Source organism: Aotus nancymaae, unplaced genomic scaffold, assembly GCF_030222135.1.
Source record: "Aotus nancymaae isolate 86718 unplaced genomic scaffold, 86718_ANA_hifiasm-v0.15.2.pri h1tg000076l, whole genome shotgun sequence".
Taxonomy (NCBI): Eukaryota; Metazoa; Chordata; class Mammalia; order Primates; family Aotidae; genus Aotus; species Aotus nancymaae.
The window spans coordinates 18242305-18269522 of NW_026988491.1; the positions used below are offsets into that span (position 1 = coordinate 18242305).

The 27218-nt window shown below is 46.5% G+C and overlaps 1 protein-coding gene across 1 annotated transcript in view; it reads right to left on the reverse strand.

The window, feature by feature from the left end:
- Positions 1–27218, reverse strand: part of EFCAB6 (EF-hand calcium binding domain 6) — a 264360-nt gene that overhangs the window by 8962 nt on the left and 228180 nt on the right. Inside the window, exons 25-26 of the mRNA XM_064368188.1 lie at positions 18995–19222; positions 2340–2570 (exon numbers count right to left, since the gene is read on the reverse strand). Coding sequence (XP_064224258.1) covers positions 2340–2570; positions 18995–19222 — 459 coding nt within the window. The remainder of the gene's footprint in view (positions 1–2339; positions 2571–18994; positions 19223–27218) is intronic.

A 27218-nucleotide genomic window follows, 5' to 3' on the forward strand; every position in this document is an offset into this window, starting at 1 on the left:
TGAGGATCACAATTTTAGAGGCAGAATGAGCCCAGAAATAAAATGAAGAATAAAACATAGGTGGTAATTTTACTAGGTAGCTTTTATTTCCATTGGTGGGCTATATGTACTTGTGCCAAGTCATAAAAACCAAAATAATTTTGGAAATAAATATGTAAGCCAAGGTTCAAATCTATACAGATGCGATGTTAAAACATACTTCTGGTGTGTGTGTGTGTGTGTGTGTGAGAAAAGTGATAATGGCATATATTTCACTAGCAGAAGACTCTTATCCAAGAAAGGGATTTACTTGTCATGGGCACGAGACATCCAATCCATAAACATTCACAGAATATCTGTTATTTTGACATTACGTGGACCAAGTATGGGGTTGTTCTTTGCTTTATTGTATTTTCCATTTAAAAATAAGAGAGTGGGCTGGGCGCGGTGGCTCACGCCTGTAATCCCAGCACAAAATGGGTGAATCATTTGAGGTCAGGAGTTCGAGATCAGCCTGGCCAACATGGTGAAATCCTGGCTTTACTAAAAATACAAAAATTAACCAGGCGTGGTGGTACATGCCTGTAATCCCAGCTACTTGGGAGGCTGAGGCAGGAGAATTGCTTGAACCCAGGAGGTGGAGGTTGCAGTGAGTTAAGATCATGCCATTGCACTCCAGCCTAGGTGATACAGCGAGACTCTGTCCCAAAAAAAAAGGAGTGGATTTAATTTAGCCCAGGGTTTTCTGCTTCTCTCAGTTGCTCAGGTGGAACCCTTAGAAGTCTTCCTTGACTCTCCTGCTCCCTCTCCATCCTATATCTGATCCCTCAGGAAATCCTGTTGACTCTATCTTGAAAATACATCCAGAGTCTCACCCATCCCAAGCCACCATCGCCTTTGCTAGACCTCCTCACCGACCCCCAGCCTCAGCACCAGCGTGGTCTTTAAAGAGTCTCTCAGACTACGTCGCTTTGCTGCTTAAAAACATGCAAAGTCTCCATGCCCCTCGAATGAATGCCAAAGTCCTCATCACGGCCTCCAGCCCTCCGGTCTCCTACTGCTCCTATAACAGATTTCCATGAATTCAGTGGTTTAAAATAACACCAGTTTATTATGTTTCAGTTCTGAGGTCAGAAGTCTGAACTGGGGCTCACTGAGCTAAAATCAATGTATCCAGAGGCTCAAGGGGAGAATCCATTTTCTTGCCTTTTCAGTTTCCAGAGGCTTCCCACACTCCTTGGCTTGTGGCCCCTTCCTCTCTCTCCAAAGCCAGCAGCATTAGGTGGATAGCATTAGCAATCAGCGTTAGCGTCAGATGGCATCTCTCTAGCCCTGAGCCTTCTGCCTCGGGATTCCCAGTTAAAGACCCACGTGATTACTCTGAGCCCACCTGTGTACTCCAGGATAATCTCCCCAAGGCCAGCTGATTAGCAACTTCAGTTCTGTTTGCAACCTTAATTTCCCCTGCCATGTGAAACAACATAGTCACAGCTTCCGAGGATTAGGACGCAGGCATCTTTGGGGTGCTCCTGACCCCTCTTCCTTCTGCTCTACTTACTGCCTTTTAACATAATAAATACTTACGCTTACCACTTTCTTGCCTGTCATCCCCTGAAAGAACATAAATTCTGCAAGAGCAGGAACCTTAGTTCATTCTTAGCTGTAGAAAATACCCAGCACACAGTAGGTATGCAATAAACTTGTATGGAGTTAATGAAAATGGAATAGCCAAGGTCATGCACAGTGATGGTAGCTTTATGTGCATGGCGTGGCACTCTCTCAACCACCCTCTCCTGGTGACGTTGCCATCCCTTTCTGCAGACAAGAAAAGAGCCTTGGCGAGCCTGGGCACCTTCCTCCCTCCCAAACCTGGGGTGGCTCAGCCAGGGCTCCAGGCTGTGCAGTTTGACAGGCCTGGGCTCAAAATCAGGTCGCTCCACATCTGAGGAACCAAGATCACACAAGAAAGCCTCTTAGAGCCTCATTGTGTTCAACTGGAAAATGGGCATAACTTGTCTCAAGGGACTGCAGCCCGCAGTTGACCACAGGGCCTTGTCTTCTGCACAGAGGCGCCAGCAGCACCATCACACCACGCCCGGTGCCCCCTGCTCCCTTTCCCACCTTGCACTTGCTCATGCCTCCTTTCCATCCCACTCCTTCGCTGTTCCTATCCCCATATCTTCCCCTCCCCGGGAATGGGTGCTAAGGACCCACCCCAGTGGGCTCCTTGCCTGTGGCCACCCCAGGCTCACCCGGCTTCTCAGCCACCCAACCCCTGGGCCACACCAGTCCCCATCCTAGTGGTATTTGTGGATGTGGCGTGAGGTGGCCTGGGACACTTGGAAGAATGGAGAACTCACACAGGGGTGACTCCGAGACTTTGACCCTGGTCTCGGCTCCCGAGTGGGCGATGAGAGGGCTGATCTGGTGCTTTCCGAGATGTCAGGGACACTGCTTCCTCTCTGGGCTGCAGCCGAGTCACCCAAGGCCATCGGTGTGGCTGGTGTCTCAGAACTGAACCTGCTCAGGAAGTCCGGGCATTTCAGCCTCCCCTTGGCATTGACTGGCATCTCGTTCCAGAGTCTGTCAAACTGGAGAAGGAGCAGAAGTCATTTCCCAGGTGCCAGTGCAAACACAGGCAGCGTGGCACCTGTGCCAGCAAGAAGTGGGGGTGGGGGGGCGGCCTCGAGGGAGGTGAGCGCTCACGTGACTGGTGGGGGTCTGGGGCCCACGTCAAGAAGAAAATTAAAAAAAATAAAACGCCCATTTGGCTTCGCTCGGCGGAGGCCTCTGGAAGACTGGAAAAGCAAAGACAAGAGGGTTATTCATGACTTCGGCAGGACATTTTTTAATTGAATTGGGCCCTCAGTGAGCACTTTAAGGCCATTAAATCTTGTGATTAGTCTCAGTGCCTGTGCTGCAGTGTATTTGAACATTTGGGAGAAAACACAGATCAGAGCCCCCACCCACCTTCGTCCCAGGAAAGCCCAGTCAGACTCGTTTCTCACCCTTCCAGGCACACCTGAGTTCTGCAAACAGCTCACCAGGTGATGCCGCCCTCAGCCTCTGCATTTGCATCCATGATTTATTTCACCCCAAGGGCAAAAAATGTCTTCTCACAAGATGAAAAGGGAGGCCCTTGGAAAACCAGGGAGCGGTTTATGGTTTTGTATTTTTGCTGTCTGATGCCACAGACTATCAAAACCACACACCATGCAGATAGAACAAAATGACTCAATGCATCCTAAACAAGCCACTGCTGGTGACTGGAGGGCTTTTATGGAGCCAAGAAGAAGGGTAACTCCTTCCAATTTGATTTTTGTACAGCCCCAAAAGCCCGAGGGAGCCCCAGCCTCCAGCACAGCTGATGGAGAGATAGCCTCCAGAAAGGCGAGGGGAGGCTCAGACCCGGTCCCTTCCTTCCCGTCCTGTGCTTTCCCCTGGAAGCCTAGGCTCTGCCAGAAACTGAGTTGCTTCTGGGTCTCCACTGGGGTTTTCCAAAGCAAATTAGAAGCGACCGTCTTGGGCATGAATTCTCCGGGAAGAAGCAGGTGTGCAGGAGTGGGGATGGGGGTGCAAAGGCAAAGCCTAAAAGCTTTAGTTTGGGACAAGATTCTCAATTTGTCTTTTCACTTTTTATTTAGAAATAATTATATATTTGCAGAAGGCGACAAGGACAGTACAGCGAGGTCCCTACACTCTTTCTGCAGTTTCTCCCAACGCTCTTATTTGAAAACACCAGAACCAGGAGGTGGGCATGGGTGGAGGGCGGGTGCGGTCTGATGTCATTTTACTATACGTGTAGATTTATGTGAATTGCATGCTGACCAATGAGGAAAAACTATTCTGTGGAGTAGAAGTGAGGGGACCTTGAGGATGTGATCGCGGCATCTCAGACCTCACTGGCGCCAAGTGCAGTAACCCGCCAGACAGGAATCAGCTCTGCCACCTCTGTGTCCTCCAGGACCGTTGGCCAAAACCACTGGGCAGACAGCCCCCACTGACACCTTCCCACGTGGTGCTGAAATCACCTCTGCAGGTGACCTCTCCCCCCTGGCCTGGAAGCTCCCTGCAGGGTACCCTGAAAATCAACTTTAAGTGTCAAACATCAGGCAAAGGGGCAGGCACACAGCAGGTGTTCAATACATGTTTGCTCATTGGCTGAAGTTCCTAAGAGACTCACATGGTTAGATCCAGGGGATGGACGTTTCAAGGTGAGAGTGATGGAAGGTGTGGAACCTTGTTCTGACCCCTCCTCCTGAGGCCCTCTCACGGAGCAGAAGAGGATGAGCTCTGTAGGGGAAGACCCAGCAGGCTCTCGCCCTCCTGTTTGAGCTGGACTCGGAGCTGAGGAGGAGGAAGATCATGCTGTGAAGGATAAACACCCAGGGAGGTCAGTGTGCGTGCTGACAGATGCTGTGAAAATGAAACTTGGTGGGAGACGATTCCGGGGCTCCCAAGGACAACCTAAGGACCTCCTCTTCTAACAGGGTGGCTGGGGCTGGCCAACTCCTTAAATAAATTCTGTGGTGCAGGCTGGGTGCGACGGCTCATACCTGTAATCCCAGCACTTTGGGAGACCGAGGTGGGCAGATCGCCTGAGGTCAGGAGTTTGAGACCAGACTGACCAACACAGTGAAACCCCGTCTCTACTAAAAATACAAAAATTAGCTGGGCGTGGTGGTGGGAGCCTTTAAGCCCAGCTACTCAGGAGGCTGCGGCAGGATAATAGTTTGAACCTAGGAGGTGGAGGGATCAGTGAGCCAAGATCGTGCCACTGCACTCCAGCCTGGGTGACAGAGGGTGACTCCATCTCCAAAAAAAAAGAAAAAAAGAAAAAAATTCAGTGGTGCAAAGGAGGCCATGAGGGACCATAGGAATCCTATTTTCATCCTATTTTAACTGAAGGGCCTCAGTATAGGAGGGTGGAGGAGGTATCACCAGAGGAAACAGCCCCGGCCCGCACTTGGCCTCCAGTCTCCATAGAGGCACCTAGAACACCAATGGGCCAACAGCACCAGGATGGGGGCTGGAGGGCACCGTGAGGCCGGGCAGACTCTGGGGAGACTGGATTCTGAAAACTGCCAGTCAGTGAGCTTGACATGAAACGTGGGTATAGACGCTGCTGGACTGTGAAAGCATCAAAAGCAAGTGAGTTTGACATCAGCGTGGCAAGGTCTGTGCGTGCTGAATCGTCCCATCTCCTTGAACCACCAGCTGAACACTGAGAAAGACACCACCATGGGTTCTGATTCAGTTTATGATGCAGAAAAGCGGCAAGACAGGGCTGCTTGCCTTCAACGGGGACCAGCCAGGCCACCCGCAGCAGCAGTCTTTCCCTTGAGCCCATGAGCCGGGGTCACAGGGAGCCAAGTGGAGGGATGGAATTCCAGAGCCCCAGGCTCCAAGGAGAGCCAGACAGGCCACCAGCTCTCACTCCTGGCAAAGTGTGGGAAGAAGTGGTGGCAGTCGCTGAGGAGGGTAGGAAGAAGTCAGTTCATCTTGGAAAAATTCTGAAGGCCACGTGCAGACTGATGTGTCAGTCTAGGACATCTAGGGGACCTAGGAATGAGGACAGCTCACACCTGCCCCCAGTCCTCCTCCTCATGCCCCCGCTGGTGCCCTGCATCCACCTGCAAGCCTGAGGTGACATAGTGTGTGTGGGACCACTTCTCCAGAACCCCCTATAGGAGGCAGAAACCTTATGCTGCTGGGGAAACCCACTCAACCCTCTGCCTCTTGAACGGGGGTAGGAATCCATCCTTCTTCCACTGGGAACCCAGCCCAGGCTCTGTGGGAGGAGAAGGACCAACATCCCTGCAGAATGGGCAGAGACTTCTAGGGCCCAGGGTCTGCTCCTCTACAAAGCAGAGGTCTGAGGAGATGGGCCCAATAGCCGTGGAGACAGGAGGCAGAGTGGGCTGCCCTGGAGGGGCTGGATGGGACCTGGGCAGTGAGAAGGCTCCACCCGAGGTCCAGAGGCGAAGGATGCCACCACCCCAGCACCAGCCAAGGCAGCAAGAGAGGGAAAGGGACCCCTCTAGGGCGCAGATGTGAGCCCAGGGTGGCGCGGGAATGCTGAGAAGACCCTGTGGTGGTCCATCCTGCACAGAGTCCACAGATCTCTCTTCTGGCGTCTCCTAGTTCTAGACATTTCTCTCTCCAACTTTCACCTCTGTGTCTTCACCCCTCCTCCTGGAGACCAGCTATGCGCCCACCCACCAATTTTACCCTATCCTTCATCTCAGCCCTCACCTCCCTCCTGAATTAAGCTTGGACCCCACACAGCTACGTCCTCACCCTAACTCCTCCCTCCCCAGCCTTCCCCTGAGTTTACTGGCAAAGCTCCTGCTGTAACTGCCAGACATGCCCACAACCCTTCCCCCATAAATGTCGCTTGCTGCTCTCTGCAGCAGCCCCTCTGTGCCATTTCCTCTTCTTAAATATCCATTATACTCCTCTCACTCTCAGCTGATAATCTTACCCCGTATTTCACAGAGAAAACACACATTACATCAAACTGACTGCATCTATGCTCCTGCCCCATAGCTACAGGACGAGGTCTCAGCTGCTATTCAGGCCACCCTCCTCGTGTCTCCGGATACGCTCCTATCTAGTCTGCCTTCTTGAACTATGGAGGCTGGGTAGCTGAAAGCTACTGTGCCCGTTTCCCTCTGTAGCAGACACAACTGCCTGCAAAGTAGAAAGAAGGAATGAGCCCCGGTGGTGATCAGCTCTTCTGGTCTGCTTGGTGGCAGAGCTGCTCAGTCACATCCCCTTAGCACCACCGGGGCTGAGCTCTGCTGGGAGGCAGTGGCATGGGTTTCTTCTGGAAGAACCTCCTGGTGGGGTTGGGTTTCTCTTGGCTGCCACATTCTTGGATATGGGGACATCCTCCCTGGTTCTCTAGCCCTTCCAGAGCCTCTGTAAGATCCTAATATCCTTCAAAAAAACTCTTTCTGCTTGAACTTGCCTGGGTAAATCCTGTAACCTACAATTAAGAACGCTGAAGAGTACAAAAAGCAACAAAAAAAGTCTCCAGATAAATCAGATCAAAAAGATATTCAGATCATGTCTGAATTCAGACATGAAAACAGATATGGTTATGTCTGCTTCAGTGGTGTCTTTTTCAATGGCCAGATTGCATGCTTTCTGGCCACAGTGCAATACAAATGGAAAATGATCATACAATATCCTATGTCTAGAAAGCGAAAATCTCACTTCTAAGTAGTTTATGGTTTAAAGAGATCCTAGGCACTATAGCAGCCTAGATATTCTAACAAGTCTCCATTCACAAAACGCCCAGTTGATGGATACATATTTTTAAAAACATACTTTTAAATTCATTGCAGAGTTCACAAGGAAGTACAGCAAATCATTAAGGGCCAGGAAAGCTGCTAACCCCAAAGACAGGTGAAAAAAAACCTGAAAGCCAGCTCACAAAAGCTAATCCTGGGAGGCTAAGGTTTTGGGGATTGATGGTGCTCAGGGGTTGGGGGACTGAGGCACAAGCCTGGAGATCCTGGTGTAATGAGCCAGGTTACCTGATGGGCTGTATCTTCAGTACAAGGCTGGGTGAGGAAAACCTGCATGGCTCTGAGCTCCAGGCTGGGCAGAGACTGGGAGCTCATGGCCTGGAGTCTGTGAAACCATTTTGGTTTCTCCATCATGGAGTCCCAAGGTGGAGAAACTGAAGCAGTGTCAGGCTGGCAGCATCCTTGGTGCTTGGAAGAAGCAAACTCTAATCATCTGCACAGAAAACCATCCTCAGTCCAGGACCCTTGGGATTCCCCCAGAATAAATTCAGCCAAATGTAAGCTCTTCATGAAGTAAAAATCACTAAACACATGAAGAGGCAAGTCACCATAAACAGGAGTTGGCAAAAACAAGCTCAGACAGATTTAGACTTCAGATTCTGGAATTATTAGCTAAAGAATATAACAGGATTATATGTAAAATAAAGAAGTAGACATGTGTATTAAAATGAATGAAAAGCGATGTATAAAATAGCTAAAGGAGGAAACGCTGGTATTAAAAATCAGCAAGGAGGAGGATAATATCAGAACGGACAAGTCAGATTTTTTTCATTTAAATAGACACGTAGAATTCCTTGAAATGTAAAATAAAGTCATTGAAAAATTTTAAAACATACAATATATAGATTAAGCAACAGATGAGACACAGTTGAGGAGAGAGCTAAAGAACTTGAAGACAGAATCAAACAATCCTTGTCAAACCTAAGCACACCAGAGCCACGTGGAGGGTTTGCGAACAGGTGGTTTGGTGGGCCCCACCCACACAGTTTCAGATTCAGTAGATGTGTTTGGCAGAGCATAAAGATGTGACCTTAAAAGCAGTTATCAGTGGGAGCCAGAAGATGGTGGAATGATATTTTTTAAGAATTGAGAGGAAATCGCTGTCAATGTAAAATTCTCTACCCAGAAAAGTTACCTTTCAAAAATATGGTCAAATAAAGATATTTTCAGGACAGGTGTGGTGGCTCATGCCTGTAATCCCAGCACTTTGGGAGGCCAAGACAGGCAGATCACCTGAGGTCAGGAGTTCGAGACCAGCTTGGCCAACATGGTGAAACCCTGTCTCTACTAAAAATACAAGAAAATTAGCCAGGCGTGGTAGTGCATGCCTGTAATCTCAGCTACTCAGGAGGCTGAGGCAGGAGAATCACTTGAACCCAGGAGGCAGAGGTTGCAGTCAGCCGAGATCGTGCCATTGCACTCCAGTGTGGGTGGCAGAGCGAGACTCCATCTCAAAAAATAAATAAAATAAAATAAAATAATATACCCAGAAAACTTACCTTTCAAAAATGTGGTCAAAAAAAGATATTTTCAGATAAAAACTGAGCAAGTTTAAGAGCATAATTAAAGGAAATATTTCACAGAGAAAGAAAATGATCTCAGAAGAAAGGTCTAAGATGTGAAGAGTGAAGAAGGCAACACCAAATAAATACTCACTGTATAAAACAGTCTAATGATTAATTTGTGGAGAAAAAACAACATAGATCTAAAACAACAAATAATGATGAAATGAAACCTAGGGGAAAATCAGAGTTATGGCAACTTAATATCATGTGTCCTGCAACTTAATATCGTGTGTCCTGCAACTTAATATCATGTCCTGAGCTCATGAGGAAGTACAGGAAATCATTAGGGCCGGGAAAGCTGCTAACCCTAAAGGCAGGTAGACAAAACCTCGAAAGCCAATCGGCAAAAGAGAACAATGAAAAGGCTGCTGAACTTTGGACTTTATTTTGTTACATATGATACAATTTCAAGGGCAATAACCACCTATTGATTAAAAGAATAGAAATAAATGTATAATTTCCAAACCAGTAGTTGGAAAAAGGAATTTTAAAAAGCTCGATCTGGCCAGGTGCAGTGGCTCATGCCTGTAATCCCAGCATCTTGGGAGGCCAAGGTAGATGAATCACTTGAGCTCAGGATGACTAGCCAAAACCGCAAAAACCCAGTCTCTACAAAAAAACAAAAAACAAACAAATCACAAAAATAAGCTGAGGGTGGTGGCATGCACCTGTAGTCCCAGCTACTCGGGAGGCTGAGGTGGGAGGATAGTTTGAGCCTGAGAAGTTGAGGCTGTAGTGAGCTGTGATCATGCCACTGCACTCAGGCCTGGGTCATAAAACAAACAAACAAACAAATAAAACCCATAATCCAAAATAAGATACTAGGATTTTAAAAACAATATAAAAGAGATAAGCGCTAAATGGAAAGCATATTTGATGACAGAAATAAATTCATACATATCAGTAGTCACAATAAACGTAAATGGATCAGACATCCATATAAATAAATGAGATTATTAGATTGTATTTTTAAAAAATCCAGCGGGTTGAGGTGGCTCATGTCTATAATCCCAGCACTTTGGGATTAGGCTGAGGCACGTAAATAACCCGAGGTGATGGCCAACATGGTGAAACCCCGGCTCTACTAAAAATACAGGTGGTGCTTGTCTATAATCTCAGCTACTCTGTAGGCTGAGGCAGGAGAATCCTTTGAGCCGGGAGGCAGAGGTTTCAGTGAGCTGAGATTGTTCCCATTTGTATTACACGCATATAAAACGTAAGTCAAAAAAGGGACAAAGATTTTTTTTAAAAAAGTTGGAAATAGATATACCAAGCAAGTATTAAATTTACAAAAGCTGGGGTAATATCATATAAAATAGACTTTAAGCCACAAACTACCTTCCAGGCATAAAGAGGACTATTATATAATGATTAAAGGGTCAATTCAAGGCCGGGCACGAATCCCAGCACTTTGGGAGGCCGAGGCAGGTGGATCACCTGAGATCAGGAGTTGGAGACCAGCCTGGCCAACATGGTGAAACCCTGTCTCTACTAAAAATACAAAAATTAGCTGGGCATGGTGGTGTGCGCCTGTAGTCCCAGCTAGTTGGGAGGCTGAGGCAGGAGAATCGCTTGAACCCGGAGGTGGAGGTTGCAGTGAGGCAAGATTGCACCACTGCATTCCAGCCTGGCGCCTGGTGATGGAGCAAGACTTTGTTTCAGAAAAAAAAAAAAAAAAAAAGACCACATGTCAGATCTCAAGATATTTGCAAGAACTGATGTCATTCAGATTATATTCTCTGATTAAAATGGAGTTAATTGGTAAATTAATATCTTCAAAAATCTATTTATTTGGAAACAAAAGAGAGCACTTCTAAATGTTTTATGGATCAAAGAAGGACTCAAAATGGAAATAAAAACTATGGAGAACTGAATTATAATTTTAAAATCACATATCAAAACTTGGATGCAGCTAAAGTGGTAATTAGAAGGAAATATATACTTTTAAATGCTCATTAAGAAAAGAAGAACAGCTGAAATCAGAAAGCTTTGTCTAACTTAAACGAAAGCAGAAGGAATAATAAAAATAAGAGCAGAGATTAATAGAAAATTAATATCAACTAAACCAAACGTTGATAATTTGAAAAGACTAACAAAATAGGCAAATTCTGGCAAGATTAAGCCAGGAGAAAAATAATATTAGAAAGGAAAAATAAGGCATAACTATAGATTCAGCAGAGATTAAAAAGGTAAGAGGACACTATTAATAATGTTCTGCTAACAAATTTGAAAACTTGGAGAAAATGGATAGATTCCATTTCACTTGACAGAAAAGAAAAGAAAAAAGAAAATTTATCTCAGGTGTATTAAAACATAAAGTGAAAACTTAAAAACCTGTAGTAGAGAACATAGGTTAATATATATATATTTTTTTGAGATGGAGTTTCGCTCTGTCACCCAGGCTTGAGTGCAGTGGCATGATCTCAGCTCACTGCAACCTCTGCCTCCCAGGTTCAAGCAATTCTCCTGCCTCAGCCTCCCGAATAGCAGGGATTACAGGTGTGCACCACCCTGCCTGCCAATTTTTGTATTTTTAGTACAGACTATGTTTCACCATGTTGGCCAGACTGGTCTCGAACTCCTGACCTCAGGTGATCTGCCTGCCTCGGCCTCCCAAAGTGCTGGGATTACAGGTGTGAGCCACCGTGCCTGGCCAGGTTAATATTTTTGATACCTTGGGATAGGTAAGACTCTCTTAACCAGAGCACCAAGTGGAAACTGGCAATAAAAAGATGGATACATTTGGTTACACGAATTCAACTAATGTGTTTTTTTCCTCTTCCATCAAAGGACACACATACATAGTGACAAAGGATTCAAGCCTCAGATGACTCCAGGTTCTCCTCCCACGTGATCAGCTGCTCAGTTGCTTTTTCTGGTTTCTCCCCACCTCCTTGGCTTTCCAACACCAGGAAGACCCAGAACTCAGCCCTCTCCCAGCTGCACCCCTGCCCTCTGGCCACTCTCCATGCATGGGACCTCCAGGGCTTCTCCTCTAGGCTCCAGCCCTGGCCACCCACCTCCCGCTCCACGTCTTCCCTTGCACACCCAGCTGGGGGGCTCTCAATCCATCAGGCATGATGCCTATTCCATCCTCACTTCTCCCACAGCACCCCACCTCCTCTCTCCATCCAGTGTCTTATCTTTGCTCCCCTTTTCTCTTCCACACCCCACACCATAAGCACATTCTGTGGGCTCCAACTCTGGGACATTCATGATCCCATCTCTTCTGATCACCTTCCTTGCCCTGGGATCACCCCTAGGGTCTGCTCTCCCTGCCTGCCCTGCCCTCTTCCCACCGCCATGCCATGGTCCACATAGCAGCCGGAGTGATGCTGTTTAAAGCTGAAGTCAATTGCTCCGACAGACAGCCCTTAGACTCAGGGCCCCAGGCCCCTCTTATCATGGTGAATAAAAGGAAAGCTCCTGCCTCCGGGCTCACAGCCTACCTGGTCCAGCCTACCTGGGTCCTGCTCTGACCCCAGCCCACACTGCCCGCCCCCTCCACGGCGTTGGCTTCTTATACCTTAGCCTCCTGCCATGTCGCCTGGCTATGTACCATCCTTCTGCCCAGGAACCTCTGCTCCCGGCTTCCCCGTTCCTGGCCGCCAGGTCTCTACCCCTGCCTGCCACCTTCTCAGGGCATCTTCCCTGACTACCCTACTCACAAGTGCACCCCTCCCCAGCTTGCTATCCCATCCCCCTTTCCTGGCTTCTCTCCCCTGCAGCATTTATCACCCTAAACACACCAGGCATTTCAGTATTTTGTTCCCTGTCTGAATATCTCTGCTAGAATGGAGGCTCAACAAGGAAAAGATTTGTCCGTCTGCGGCTGGCAGCAGCTCGAACCAGCACTCACATGGCTCCTGCTTCCCTGCTGCCTCTGCCTGTGCTGCTCTCTCCTGTCTCTCTCTCTCTCTCTCTCGTTTTTGAGACAGAGTATTGCTCTGTGCCAGGATGGAGTGCAGTGGCATGATTTTGGCTCACTGCAACCTCTGCCTCCTGGTTCAAGCGATTCCCCTGCCTTAGTCTCCAGAGTAGTTGGGACTACAGGTGCCTGCCACCACGCCCGGCCAATTTTTTGTATTTTAGTAGAGATGGGGTTTCACCATGTTGGCCAGGATGGTCTTGATATCCTGACTTCATGATCTACCTGCCTCGGCCTCCCAAAGTGCTGGGATTACAGGTGTGAGTTGCTGCACGTGGCCTCCTGTCTCTTCTTAAGAGGCAGCTCCCACAAAACCAACACCCTGTCCTCAGGGAAACCAACCCTACCCTTCTGTCTGCTATGCCCTCTCAGTCTACCTAACGCCCCATCAGAGCAGGGAGGAGCATGCCATGACCTCAGTAATGCCCACCTGGCATCTGGTGTGTCTCCTCCTCCCTGGCTGTGAACTCAAAGGAGGCAGGGAGCAGGCTCCCCCCGAGGTGCCCCAGGGTGCAGCATCACAACCCTGTCGCTGTGGGCCCCCTAAACCTGGATGCATGCTGCCTTTGTGCGCTCTAAGTAATCAGATGGCCATGTGCCTCAGAACATGCATGAGTGTCCCGGGGGGCTTGGCTGGATAATGCACACTCAAGGTCAGGGGTTCAAGGAGAGGGTGTGAGGGGTGACGTAGGGGTGTGGTCAGGAAGGGCTTCCCTCTGCATGAAGTCAGGAAGGAGGAGTAGGTGTTGAAAGGTACAGGGGCAGGGGTTGGCAGAGGCAGCAGCAAGCTGAGGTGGGGGAGGCTGAAACGCCTGGAAGAGCCTAGGGGAGGACCATGCATCCCCATCTCACAGAGGAGGATACAAGCTCAGAGAGGCTGGGCAACCCCTCCAGGGTCACACAGCTGGATCAGAGCAGAAGCAGGACTGACACCTAAGTCTGCCTGCCTGAAGGGTTGTTTTGTTTTCTGTAAGCATCATTCTCACTTCCTAGGGGCGTCTGTTTCAGAAATACCACATCTAAAATGTTCAGAAAGCCAGGCACAGCAGCTCAGGCCTGTAATCTCAACACTTTGGGAGGCTGAGGTGGGTGGATCACCTGAGGTCAGGTGTTCCAGACCAGCCTGACCAATATGGCGAAACCCTGTCTCTACTAAAAATACAAAAATTAGCTGGGAATAGTGGTAGGCACCTGTAGTCCCAGCTACTCGGGAGTCTGAGACAGGAGAATTGCTTGAACTCGGGAGGCAGAGGTTGCAGTGAGCCACCAGCACACTCCAGCCTGCAAGACAGAGCGAGATTCCCTCTCAAAAAAAAAAGTTGAGAAACGTTTAGTGGTTCCTTTCCCTAATATATCTGCATATTAAAAGTCCTCAAACAATCACTGTGGGCTGATCTAAATTGCTTTGCAAAAAGAGGCTCTTGCTGTGGGTCCATTGTCTTAAGCAATACCCAAGGAGACCTAGTTCCAACCGACAGCCTTTTATCACATGCTTTCTGCAGAGCCATGAAGACCCATCCGTTCCCCATTCATCTGCTCTGAAAGTTGCTCTCCTTTCCCGAAAGGTTAATTGCACCAAAAGGTTTCAAACGATGTGTCACTTTCCCCGCTTACAGAGCTTGACAAGTCAAGAAAGCTGCCCCTTTATGTTCGTGACTGTTGGATTTTAAGTAGGAGATTAAGTTTTTATAATGTAGATAAACCAAGTAATGAAATATGGAGTTAAGTGTAATCTAATATGGTTGAACTGTCCTGGCACCTTCTGTGAGCACTTTCAAATAATGGCATGAGGCCTAGACATGTTAAGACTACAAATGACTCCCAAGTTACACTTTACCGGGAATCCCGTCTTTGACCAAGAAGGTCCCCAGCAAAGTAACTCATGCAAGGAGGAAACATGTGGATCTCTGGGCTTTAGCTGTATATCAGCCCATCCAGGAGCATCTGTCCCTAGTATAGCACAGTCTTTGCTAATCATCCCCCGACGTATTAGATTGGTGCAAAAATAATTGCATTTTTTGCCTTTGAAAGTAATGGCAATTACATTACTTACTTTTTTTTTTTTTTTGAGACGGAGTTTCACTCTTGTTACCCAGGCTGGAGTGCAATGGCGCGATCTCGGCTCACCGCAACCTCCGCCTCCTGGGTTCAGGCAATTCTCCTGCCTCAGCCTCCTGAGTAGCTGGGATTACAGGCATGTGCCACCATGCCCAGCTAATTTTTTGTATTTTTAGTAGAGACGGGGTTTCACCATGTTGACCAGGATGGTCTCGATCTCTTGACCTCGTGATCCACCCGCCTTACATTACTTTCAATAGCAAAAACTGCAATTACTTTTGCAGCAACCTAATATTCATGCCAGAATTTGAGGTTCTTGATGATGAGGACTGATTGGAGACATGTCAGCTTTTTATCTATCTATCTATCTATCTATCTATCTATCTATCTATCTATCTATTTTGAGAAGGAGTCTCACTCTGTTGCCCAGGCTGGAGTGCAGTGCCGCAGTCACGACTCACTGCGACCTCCACCTCCTGGGTGATTCTCCCGCCTCAGCCTCCTGAGTAGCTGGGATTACAGGTGCCTACCACCACGCCTGGCTAATTTTTTGTATTTTTAGTAGAGATGGGGTTTCACCACGTTGGCCAGGCTGGTCTCGAACTTCTGACCTTGTGATCTGCCTGTCTTGGCCTCCCAAAGTGTTGGGATTACAGGCATAAGCCACTGTGCCCAGCCTCTTTTAAAATTTTTTTCTTTAACTTTTATTTTAGTTTCCAGGATACATGTGCAGGGTTGTTACATAGGTAATGTGTGCCACGGTGGTTTGCTGCACAGATCACCCCGTCACGAAGGTATGAAGCCCAGCAGCCATTAGCTATTCTTCCTGATGGTCTCCCTCCTCCCTGACCTCAACAGGCCCCAGTGTGTATTGTTCCCCCATGCGCTCATGTGTTCTCATCATTCAGCTCCCACTTATAAGTGAGAACACGCATTGTTTGGTTTTCTGTTCCTATGTTAGTTTGCTGAGGATAATGGCTTCTAACTCCATCCATGTCTCTGCAAAGGACATGATCTCATTCCTTTTTATGGCTGCATAGTATTCCATGGTGTAGTTGTACCACATTTTCTTTATCCAGTCTATCATTGATGGGCATTTAGTTTTTTTCCCAATGTCTTTGCTATTGTGAAAAGGGCTGCAATGTATACAGGTGCATATGTATCTTTATAATAGAATGATTTAGATTCCTTGGGGTAATACCCAGTAATGAGATTACTTGGTCATATGGTATTTCTGCCTCTAGGTCCTTGAGAAATCTCCACATTGTCTTCCACAATGCTTAAACTAACTGACACTCCCAACTTCTACCAACACTGTAGAAGCATTCCTTTTTCTCTGCAACCTCACCAGCATCTGGTTTTTTTTTTTTGACTTTTAAATCATAGCTATTCTGACTGGCATGAGATGGTATCTCATTGCGGTTTTGATTTGCATTTCTCTAATGCTCAATGATGTTGAGCTTTTTTTATGTTTGCTGGCTGCATGTAAGAGACATGTCAGCTTATTTTTAGAAAGCCGCATTTCAAAATAAGTACTTAATTTTGTTGGGGAAGGGGCTTGATGTGCTGAGGATGGTGAAGTTTTCTTAGTGGACAATTAAAATCAAATTCTCTGTGATGAATGCCAGATATCTCAGCATGTCATTAATTTCTATCTATAATTAGAGTAAAATTTTACTCATTTAGATGAAATAAAAAATCTTTATTAGTAAAACCTTGATGACTTGGCCCTATAGAGTAATAAATGCAACTGTATTAATTTCAAAGGCTTATTTTCATTTATGCTAAGAAGTATTTGCAAATACAGATCTTGCTCGGCTTTGAAATGTGATGGTGCAGGATCATTTGGAAAGAGCATTTAATTTTGCTTAGCAAAAGTGCTCACACCAAAATGCCTAAGAAAGGTGATAGTCTTTAAGGAATGCATAGATGGGGCAGTGAGTTCAGAGCTGTGAGTGGGACTGGGGTACTGTGATGATCACCCTTCCCTATGAAGACTTCCAAGTCCTTACCCTACAACTCTGACAAAATGAGACAAGAGGTTGGAGTGGCCCAATTTTGGAGGCAAAAGAGTTACATTTCCATGAAGGGTCTGCAGGGAACTCCCTGGGCTGAGCCTGAGCAGAACTAGGAGGAAGGAGGGAAGCAGAGTTGCTTTGTAAGTATTTGGGGATCTTATATTGTAACCTGAATTATTCTCTGGGAATGGGACATTGACACATTTGAGAACTAGAGAGGGCTTGGAGCCATGTATTTTCTGGGTGAAGGGAAATCTACTTCTGTAACTAGATAAGTGGTGCCCTGTGTTACTTGGCTGATCAGTCACAGAGCTGCTGAGGATGGTGAAGGGCAGGGGAGTCTGGACGCTGTCCGTTCATCAGCACATACTGAGCATCCACTCAGTGCCCCACACTGCTTTGGCATTTAGGGCAGTAAGGAACAAAGCAACCTGGGGTACTGCTCCCCTGTTCAGTGTGGCTACGGACAGGAGGCAGGCTGGGCAGGTGCTCTCTTCCTTCCCCCGGCTGCCGTGGCATGGCAGACTCTCAGGACGCCATTCCCCTCGGAGGTGCTCTTGGCCTTGGAAGGCCATGAAAGGCCAAAGACGTCCGGGGGGCAGGCTGTCGGAGCCTTTGAGCCAAAGAAGAGCTCAGCCCAGTCCCTGGGGGAGGAGACTGGGAAGAACCTTCTGGGGATTCTGTGATAGGGAGGAGGATCTTAGAGAGGCAGGGCCTGTGTCCAGCCTGTGCACAGTGGAGAGGCTTGCCAGGGGTGGCATGTACCCAGCATGCTTAGAATAGTGGCCCAGAGCATCCCACACTGCCAGCAGCAACACCAGGTAGCGGCAAGGAGAAGGCAGGTTGAGGTGGGGTTGAGGTGGCAGGAGAAGCACCAGCCTTCTGCCAGGGTCTGTGACTCCTGAGGCATGAGGACAGACTGGCCACCCTCTTTGGACCATGTGGAGTCTAATTAAAGAGGAGTCAGGCTGGCGGGAACAGGGGAAAGCAAAACAAAAAAGCAGGTAAGCTCTAAGTCCGCCTTTCTTCATGGTCCAGACAATGGAGCCCTTCCGCACAAATAACTCACCATCTTCCTGCGCCCAGCTATCACCAGACCCTCGGCTCATGGGAAAATGCAAGGTAGCTAACTGGAACCCTGGTGTCTTCAGTACTGCACAAAGCCTTATTCAGCACCAGCACAAGCACCATCCTACAAAATCCCCAGCAAACTTTGTCTCTTTGCAGTCAGCTTTTATCTTGCTGACTTGCCCAGTGTGCCCTTGTAACGTATTTTCACGCTTTTCCTAGTACATCTGCCTTTCTTTACCCACACCTGTCTTGGTAAATTCTTTCTACTGCCTGCGCAGCACCGGCCCCAGAGTTGCTGCCCATGACAGACCCAGACCACATTACCACATACCACATTGAGGTATCTCCCTTATTTTGGTGTTTGAACCTTTGATTCCAATTCTATCTGATCAATTATAGTGGAAATTGATTAGTGATGCAGCACCAAAAAACTTTCTTTTTTTGTTTGAGACAATGTCTCCCTCTGTCACCCAGGCTGAAATGCAGTGGTATAATCATATCACTGCAGCCTCCAACTCTTGGGCTCAAGAAATCCTTCTGTGTTGTTGGCCTCTCGAAGCACTAAGATTATAGGCATGAGCCAAAGCACCCAGCTCAAAATGTTTATTACATGTAATATTTATAGCACACTTTAGTTGTACGGGTATCACACATTTTATAATTCTATTTGCTGTATAATATATCCAAATATATAAAATTGTATAGGACCTAACCCTATATACTATGCAGATAAAACACAATTATTGACCTTTTACAGAAGACATGGAATGCTCTGGGATGCTCTGGGGAAGGCAGAAGGAATGTGGGAGCCAAAGCTGAGTTTAATTTGATTTTGAAAGTAACGGTGACATTATTTGCACCCTGATGAAAATGGTGCAATTCATAGTTATTACATAAACAGAAGGCTCCTGGGAATCTTCAGGAAGATTGAAAACCAAAATAATAGAACTACAAGTATTTTAAAAATAGAGAACAGTCTTAAACTCTGTACACCGGCCAGGGACCAGGCTGACGCTCAGCCGACGGCGTGTAGGGTGAGGACTGACATGCGTTTCTTACCTCTTCGTCAGTCAGGATTCGGATGTGGCGAGTACAAATAGCCCTGAACTCATCTCTGGAGATGGTGTTTGTTTTCATGGTGTCAAAATTCTCACAGTCCTGGGCGATGGCATGGTAATGGGAAGTCACTGCTTTGTGGAGATGAGCCAGGAGGTCTCTGTTGGCCACAGCCTTGGAAGAGGAAGACGGCGAGCTTTTGGGCATTTTCTCAGCCCACTCTTCAGCTGTCTGGACAAAACAGAATGGAAATTGACCCATTTGAGAAATAATCAACCACCTCTTGCTCTGGGCTTCTCACCCAGGGCAAGTCCCAGGGAGGCCCAGGGAGGTGGGAGGAGAAGCCAGAAGACAGCTGCCCCCTGGAGGTGGGTTGAGGCGGCCTCCAGCCCCAGGACAGGCCCAGCTGAGCAGAAGCCTGGGTTTCAAGCCATGAAGGGTCAAGTGAGTTTCCCACGGGGCAGAACAGTGCCCCTGGAAGGCTGGGCGCCCAGCACAGAGCCCAGCTCTGGGGAGGGCACACCTTTTACTCTCATCTATTCATGTCTTCAGTCTGTCTTTGGGTTTGATGAACAAACACAGTGAGAGCCTTCCCTGAGAGGCCAGGGAATGAACAGGAGTTCACGCCAATTTAGTTGATGTACTCATAGTGGTTAAAATTTGAAAGGGGGGTTTTGATGACTGTTGTGCCATTATACTGCACCTAAATGTTCCTTGAAGTCTGAAACTTTGTGAGACCCACAGGGACTTAATTCTGGAGAATTAAGTGTGGTGGCACCTGCGAGGGGTGACCTCCCCACAGTGGACATGGGTCCCAGGCCTGGGTTAGTGCTCTGCCTCCCTCCTTGGGCATTGGAAGTCTGGGGGTTGGGGTGTGGTTTAGATCCTCATGACACTGTCTGTGGTGCTGAGTCCCGAGGAGGAATGTGCCCCCAGCCAGGGCTCGGGGATTTCCCAGGAGGAGGAGGAATTGGCTGTGGAGAAAGAGGGACAGCACAAGGACTCTTTTACTGATGTGCTGGCAAGAGGGCTTGTGGCCAGGTGAGCTGGGAGGGGCCCGTGGAGGACTGCATCCCACCTTCAGCATCTGCAGATGTTCACTGTGTCAGACAGACGTGACAGAGGGAAGAGTCAGCAAGGGGAAGTTACTCAGTGAGCAACAGTGCATAGACAATGACAATTGCAAGGGCCTTACCCTGGGGACAGTTGGGAGCAGGCATGGGGAGACTGGTTCCACATTAGGGGATACCGGGCTCCACGTTGAAGTCAGGCTTGGGAACTGGGACCCCGGGGATGAAGCTGGTGGGGCAGCTGAGTCTTGAGCCTCCTGTGGCGGGTGGGGAGAAGTGGGCGGGGGCCAGTGAAGCAGCTCTGATGTGCATCTATGTGCTGCAATTAGAGAAAGGCTCCCAAAGCCAGGCCTGTGGCTGCTGCATCAACAGGGCAGCTCCTGGAGTATGCTGACCTGGAAGGGGCGGGGCTAGAAGATAGGTGTGGGAGTCGGGAACAGATGAGATTCTCAGGGTGACCACACACGAAAGCTTTTCCTGTACCTGGGTGTATTCTGAGATATATAACTGGGTTTCCCCAAGTCAAAACCCACCATGGCTGTGATCTTTGATACCAGCTCCTACCGTGCACCCCAGCACCATGCTAAGGGCTTCTACAGAGTATCACATCTAATCCCCCAACTACTATTTCTTTCTTTCTTTTTTTTTTTTTTTTTTTTTTGAGATAGAGTCTTGCTCTGTTGCCAGGCTGGGGTGCAGTGGCATGGTATCAGCTCACTGCAACCTCCACCTCCCAGGTTCAAGCAATTCTCCCCTCTCTGCCCCCCGAGCAGCTGGAACTACAGGCGCCCACCACCATGCCCAGCTAATTTTTTGTATTTTAGTAGAGACAAGTTTTCACCATGATGGCCAGAATGGTCTCGATCTCCTGATCTCATGATCCACCCGCCTTGGCCTCCCAAAGTGCTGGGATTAGAGGTGTAAGCCACTGAGCCCAGCCCTCCCCCAACTATTAAAACTCAGTCATGTTTAAAGCAACTGCAGAGTAATGTATATATTAGATGTTACTATCCTTTATGATAGAGAAGTCTGCATAATGCATAAAGTCTTTCTTACTTTATGAAATTGTACCAAACATAGGATGCTGCTGGGAGTATCCTCAGAAATATGAATCTATACACGTACACTCAAGCTGAAGCCTACCAAATCCTCCACCACGCAAAGGCTAACGGAGTTTTTATACATGTTCATTTGGAGCTGTTTGCAAAGTAAATGAATGTCTTTTTTATTTTAGAAAATAAAAGTGATATTGCTGATGCGTTTTGAGTATTTTTAGAATTCCAACACTTGAAAATGCACTTCCCAGATCCAAATACACAAGCATTTCTCTAAGGGATGTTGGCATCTAGAGGGTAAAGGAACCTCTCCTGGATATACATCCATAGCTCTCAGTCCATCCTTATGGTTTCAGACCTTCAGGGCCTGAGGAGGACGGGGCTCCATGTAAACATTACTGGAAAGAACACAGGTGGACGGAGCCCAGCTCCCATGGGAAGATTGGAGTCCTGGGTCTGAGTCTAGATTCTACATCTACCTGGCTGTGTGCCCCTGCAATAAGCTGCTTACCCACTTTTTGCCTCAGTTTCCTCATCTATCCAGGAGGAATAAGGGCTCACCTGAGATGAGTGTTCTCTAAAAGTATTAAATCATGAAACCAACTGGAAATACGATGAGTCTAACAACAGATTTGGAAGAATTCTAACAAAGTATTATGTGCAACCTTAGGTTAGGATGCTCTAAACTCCAGAGGAAACTGAACAGTTTTCTAGCAAACTTCAATATAATTGAATTAGCAAACAAAAATTCAATTTAAATTGAATTAGAAAAGAAAGTATTTTCTAATACTTAAGTATTAGAAAAGCCTGAATAGACAGGTAACCACAAAAGAAATGAAAAAGGCTGTTAAAAGATCTACCATCTATCATTAAAAAGGTATCAAGCCCAGATGATTTTAAAGGGAAGCTGTAAGGAACCCTTAGGAAATAGTTAATTTTTACATTAGTCAAAATATTCCAGAACACAGAAAGAGTCATATTCCCATTATTGTATATTATACAAATACCAAAATATGATAAAGAAAACATGTCAAAAGAAAAAATAAAAATAAATCTAGTTATGGCCATTCGTGCAAAAATTATAAAATATTAGAAAGATTTAGCACCATATTTAAAAATGACACACCAAGATCAACTAGGGTTTATTCCCTGGATAAGGATGCAAGAATTAGCAAATCTTTCCATTCCTTACTTTAGTGAAAGGCATATGTCAACAGATAGCAGAGGCATTTGACAAAATTCAGCAGCTATTCTTGATAAAGTGACATACAATAGAAATAGAATGAGATGGATAAACTATATAGAAATAAAATAAATATTGTAAACATGAATATTAATCAAAAATCTGTAAAGATTATACTAAATGAATGAAATACTAAAGCATTACAATCAGGAACAAAATAAGCATGATTTTACTTCTTCTACTCACATTTTAGAGGTTCCACCTTTTGAAATAAGAAGAAAATAAAATCAACATGTAAATGTTGAAAACTGGTATCATTATTTGTGGATATTATTGTTCAGTTAGAAAAATCTTAATGGCATTTAGAAAAGTGGCTGGATTCAAGCTAAAAATACAAAAAAGCAATGCCATTCTTTTCTGGTCACTATAACCAGTTCAGGATTGAGATGTGACAAAAATTCCCATTCACATTAATGACAAAGCTATTGAATATCTCTGGATAAATGCCATATGAAAGGTATAAGACCTACACAGGCATACCTAAGTTTTTTCACTTTGCTTTATTGTGCTTTGCAGATATTGTGTTTTTTATAAATTAAAGGATTATGGCAAACTGTGTCAGGCAAGTCTATCAGCGTCATTTTTCCAACAGCATGTGCTCATACCGTGTCTGCATGTCACAGAGAAATTGTTCACGGAAGAGTCAATCAATGGGGCAAACTTCACTGTCTTTTTTAAAGGAATTATCAGTGCCACCCCAGCCTTCAGCAGCCATTGACACTGAAGTGGGATCCTCCACCACCAAAAAGATGACAACAGGATGACTTGCTGAAGGCTCAGAAGATCATCAGCATATTTTAGTAATGAAGTATTTTTATTAAGCTATATAATTTTTTAGACATAATGCTATTGCATACTTAATAGACTAGAGTATAGTGCAAACATAACTTTTATGTGCACCAGGAAACCAAAACATTCATTGACTTGCTTTATTGTGATATTTGCTTTGTTACGGTCTGGAACCAAATCAGCAAAGCCTTTGAGGTATGCCTGTATAAACAAATGCTGTATATATGGGCAAAGACTTCATGACTAAAACCCCAAAAGCAATTGCAACAAAAGCCAAAATTGACAAATGGGATCTAATCAAACTAAAGAGCTTCTGCACAGCAAAAGAAACTAACATCAGAGTGAACAGGCACCCTACAGGAAGGGAGAAAATTTTTGTAATCTACCCATCGGACAAAGGTCTAATATCCAGGATCTACAAGGAACTTAATCAAATTTAAAAGAAAAAAAACAAACAACCCCATCAAAAAGTGAGCGAAGGATATGAACAGACACTTTTCAAAAGAAGACATTTGTGCAGCCAACAAAAAAGCTCATTATCACTGGTCACTAGAGAAATGCAAATCAAAACCACCATGAGATACCATCTCAGGCCAGTTATATGGCGATTATTAAAAAGTCAGGAAACAGATGCTGGCGAGGCTGTGGAGAAACAGGAACACTTTTACACTGTTGGTGGGATTGTAAATTAGTTCAACCATTGTGGAAGACAGTGTGGTGATTCCTCAAGGACCTAGAACCAGAAATACCATTTGTCCCAGCAATACCATTACTTGATATATACCCAAAGGATTATAAATCATTCTACTATAAAAACACATGCACACGTATGCTAATTGCAGCACTATTTGCAATGTCAAAGACTTGGAACCAACCCATATGCCTATCAATGACAGATTGGATAAAGAAAATGTGGAGCATATACACCTTGGAATACTATGCAGACATAAAAGGAATGAGTTCATGTCCTTTGCAGGGACATGGATGAAGCTGGAAGCCATAATTCTCAGCAAACTAACATAGAAACAGAAAATGAAGCACCTCATGTTCTCACTCAAAAGTGGGAGTTGAACAATGAGAACACATGAACACAGAGAGGGGAACATCATACATTGGGGCCTGTTGTGGGGTCGGGGGCAAGGGGAGGGAGAGCATTAGGACAAATACCTAATGCATGCAGGCCTTAAAACCTAGATGATGGGTTGACAGATGCAGCAAACCACCATGGCACATGTATAGCTATGTAACAAACCTGCACATTCTGTACATGTATCCTAGAACTGAAACTAAAATTAAAAAGAAAAATGCCTGTGTAAAGAATATACATATTATTTTATGGTTACTAAAGCAAGATTGGAATAAATAGAGAGACATGTTTCTGGATACAATGACTCACTTTCAAAAGAGAAAGCCTTTCTCAAGATAAGCTTAATAGAATTCTAATAAAAATCTCAAGGGATATTTGGGGGAATTATCAGACATATTGATATCAACACTGATATTAAAAAATAATATGTGAGAATTATCATGAAATTTTTGGAAAAGGATGAATGAAGTTTTTGACTCACCAGATATTAAACCTGCCATAACTTTGACATAATCAGAGTAACAGAGATAGGTTCAGAAATATGCAAATAAATCAGTGGGCAGCTACTCTGGCCGTGAGAACTAAGTCTCTGCTGTGGCTGAGCCCTTACATCATAAGGCCCGTTTGTTACAGCATTAGAAAAGTGTTAGAGGGCAGTGTGGTCAATGTAAAGGTAACCTTGGGTAGGGGCGGCCGTGCTCTCAGGTGGGGACACAGTGCCACAAGTGCAACTGGGGGGGACTTGGACCCTGTTGGGTTGACCACTGTGGGCCTCCTTGAAGAGGAAACGACTGACGTGGGTGCCATAGGAAGTGCAGGCGGAAAGGGATTAAAAACCCAGCCCAGAGGATCATGAGGTCAGGAAATCGAGACCAGCCTGATCAACATGGTGAAACCCCATTTCCACTAAAAATACAAAAATTGCCAGGCGCGGTGGCTTACGCCTGTAATCCCAGCACTTTGGGAGGCTGAGGCGGGTGGATCACGAGGTCAAGAGATCGAGACCAACCTGGTCAACATGGTGAAACCCCGTCTCTACTAAAAATACAAAAAAAATTAGCTGGGCATGGTGGCGCGTGCCTGTAATCCCAGCTACTCGGGAGGCTGAGGCAGGAGAATTGCCTGAACACAGGAGGCGGAGGTTGCGGTGAACCAAGATCGCGCCATTGCACTTCAGCCTGGGTAACAAGAGCGAAACTCCGTCTCAAAAAAAAAAAAAAAAATTAGCCAGGCATGGTGGCAGGTGCCTGTAATCCCAGCTACTTGAGAGGCTGAGGCAGGAGAATCACTTGAACCTGGGAGGCGGAGGTTGCAGTGAGCCGAGATCATGCCACTGCACTTCAGCCTGGGCAACAGAGAGACTCTGTTTCAAAAAAACCAAAAAAGCAAAATCCAAAAACAAAAACAAAACCCTGCCCGGGAGGTAACATTATCCTCCTCAACAAGCTGATGGATATGAAGGTCTGGGAGGCTAAGAAGTGCCTGAAGTCACAGAACCAACAGAGTGGCACCTGGATTCTACCCAGGCTACTGGCCTGTAAAGACAAACTTCCCTAGATGTGTTGAGAGTTGCAGGCAGGGTCCAGGTCATGGTGATGACTCCCCATCCTCACCTGGGGAGGCAGGGGATGGACATGGGCACTGCCACAGAGAAGCAGAAGCAGCTCAACTGCATGGTGGAGCAGGGAAGGCACTGGGCACCTATTGACCTCCATTGCATGGAGGTGGCTGACCATTGGTGCAAATACTCCTTTCCTACTTGCAAAAGTAATGATTGCATGTTCACTATAGAAAACTTTGAAGCTACAAAAAGGCACAAAGAAAAAAAAGATGACTGAAACCCCACCCCCCACAGCGACCACTGTCATTGCCTCAGTGCACAAGGGAGAAACCACCGATCTGGGGTCCCTAGGCCCCATGGATGCCTCTGCCCAGAGAGCCCCCACCCGCTGCTGGCGGAGAGCGCCTGGGTTTTCCATCAAGGGCATTTTGGCTGAGAATCTGTTAGGCGCCGTATTCTGGTTCCCATTTCGCGTTTTAGCAAAGCTGCTCAGCCGCCGCCAGCCTCGCTCGAGTGACTGGAGACACCAGGGAGGAACAGATGGCTCTTGGTCTGGCGCTTCTGTGTCCCTGGCACTTCTCACGTGATCATTATATCTGAATGAGGGGAAAAAATAATGCTTTTTCTATAACTAGAAGAAATGTTTCTCCTAATCAGAAAAGACACCACTATCTTCAGATGCAAATGACACGTTCCAATATTAACTGCGCTTTACATCAAAGGCCCCCTCAGGACAGGAATCACAGCTGCAACAGGAAGAACAGAGCTGAAGGAAAGGCTGGGGCTCAGCTCCACCCCGTCCGTGCTGGGCCCTGAATACCTCACGCTTCTCCAGGGCCTTCTCATCTGGCAAAGACAAGCTCCTAGTTGCTTCTGGTGACTTTTAAAGTTCAACAAACAAACAAACACACAAATAAACAAACAGGAGTGCAATCGAATGCACTCTTGGTCTGACCTAATTGGAGAACGATTTACATGTTCTGAAGGGGTTTTATTTCATTTATTCAAGGGTATTCATGGGACCTTGTTAGAGCACACAATTGCCCTTCTAGATGTGGTAAAGACAGCCTGCCGCTACCAGAAGGAAAATTCTTGCCCCTTTCTTTGTGACTACACCATAATATTGGCAACATACATAAAAGGGAAAAAAAATAATGTCCCAATACATGAAGCATACAGTCATCCAAGAGGCTACTAACACCCCACTTTTACGGCGTGCTTCCAGGTTTCAAATGTATCTATGTATCTCGCTGGTAAAAAGCAAGTCACAGCTTCAGAATCTAAACCTGTGGTTCTAAAATCCTCCCAGGACATGGGAATCACTCAGGAGGGTGCCCCAACAGACACAAGTTCTGGGTGGGTGGGAGGGAGGCAGCCCAGGTCGGGGCTGGGAGGGAGGCAGCCCAGGTGGGGTGAGAGGGA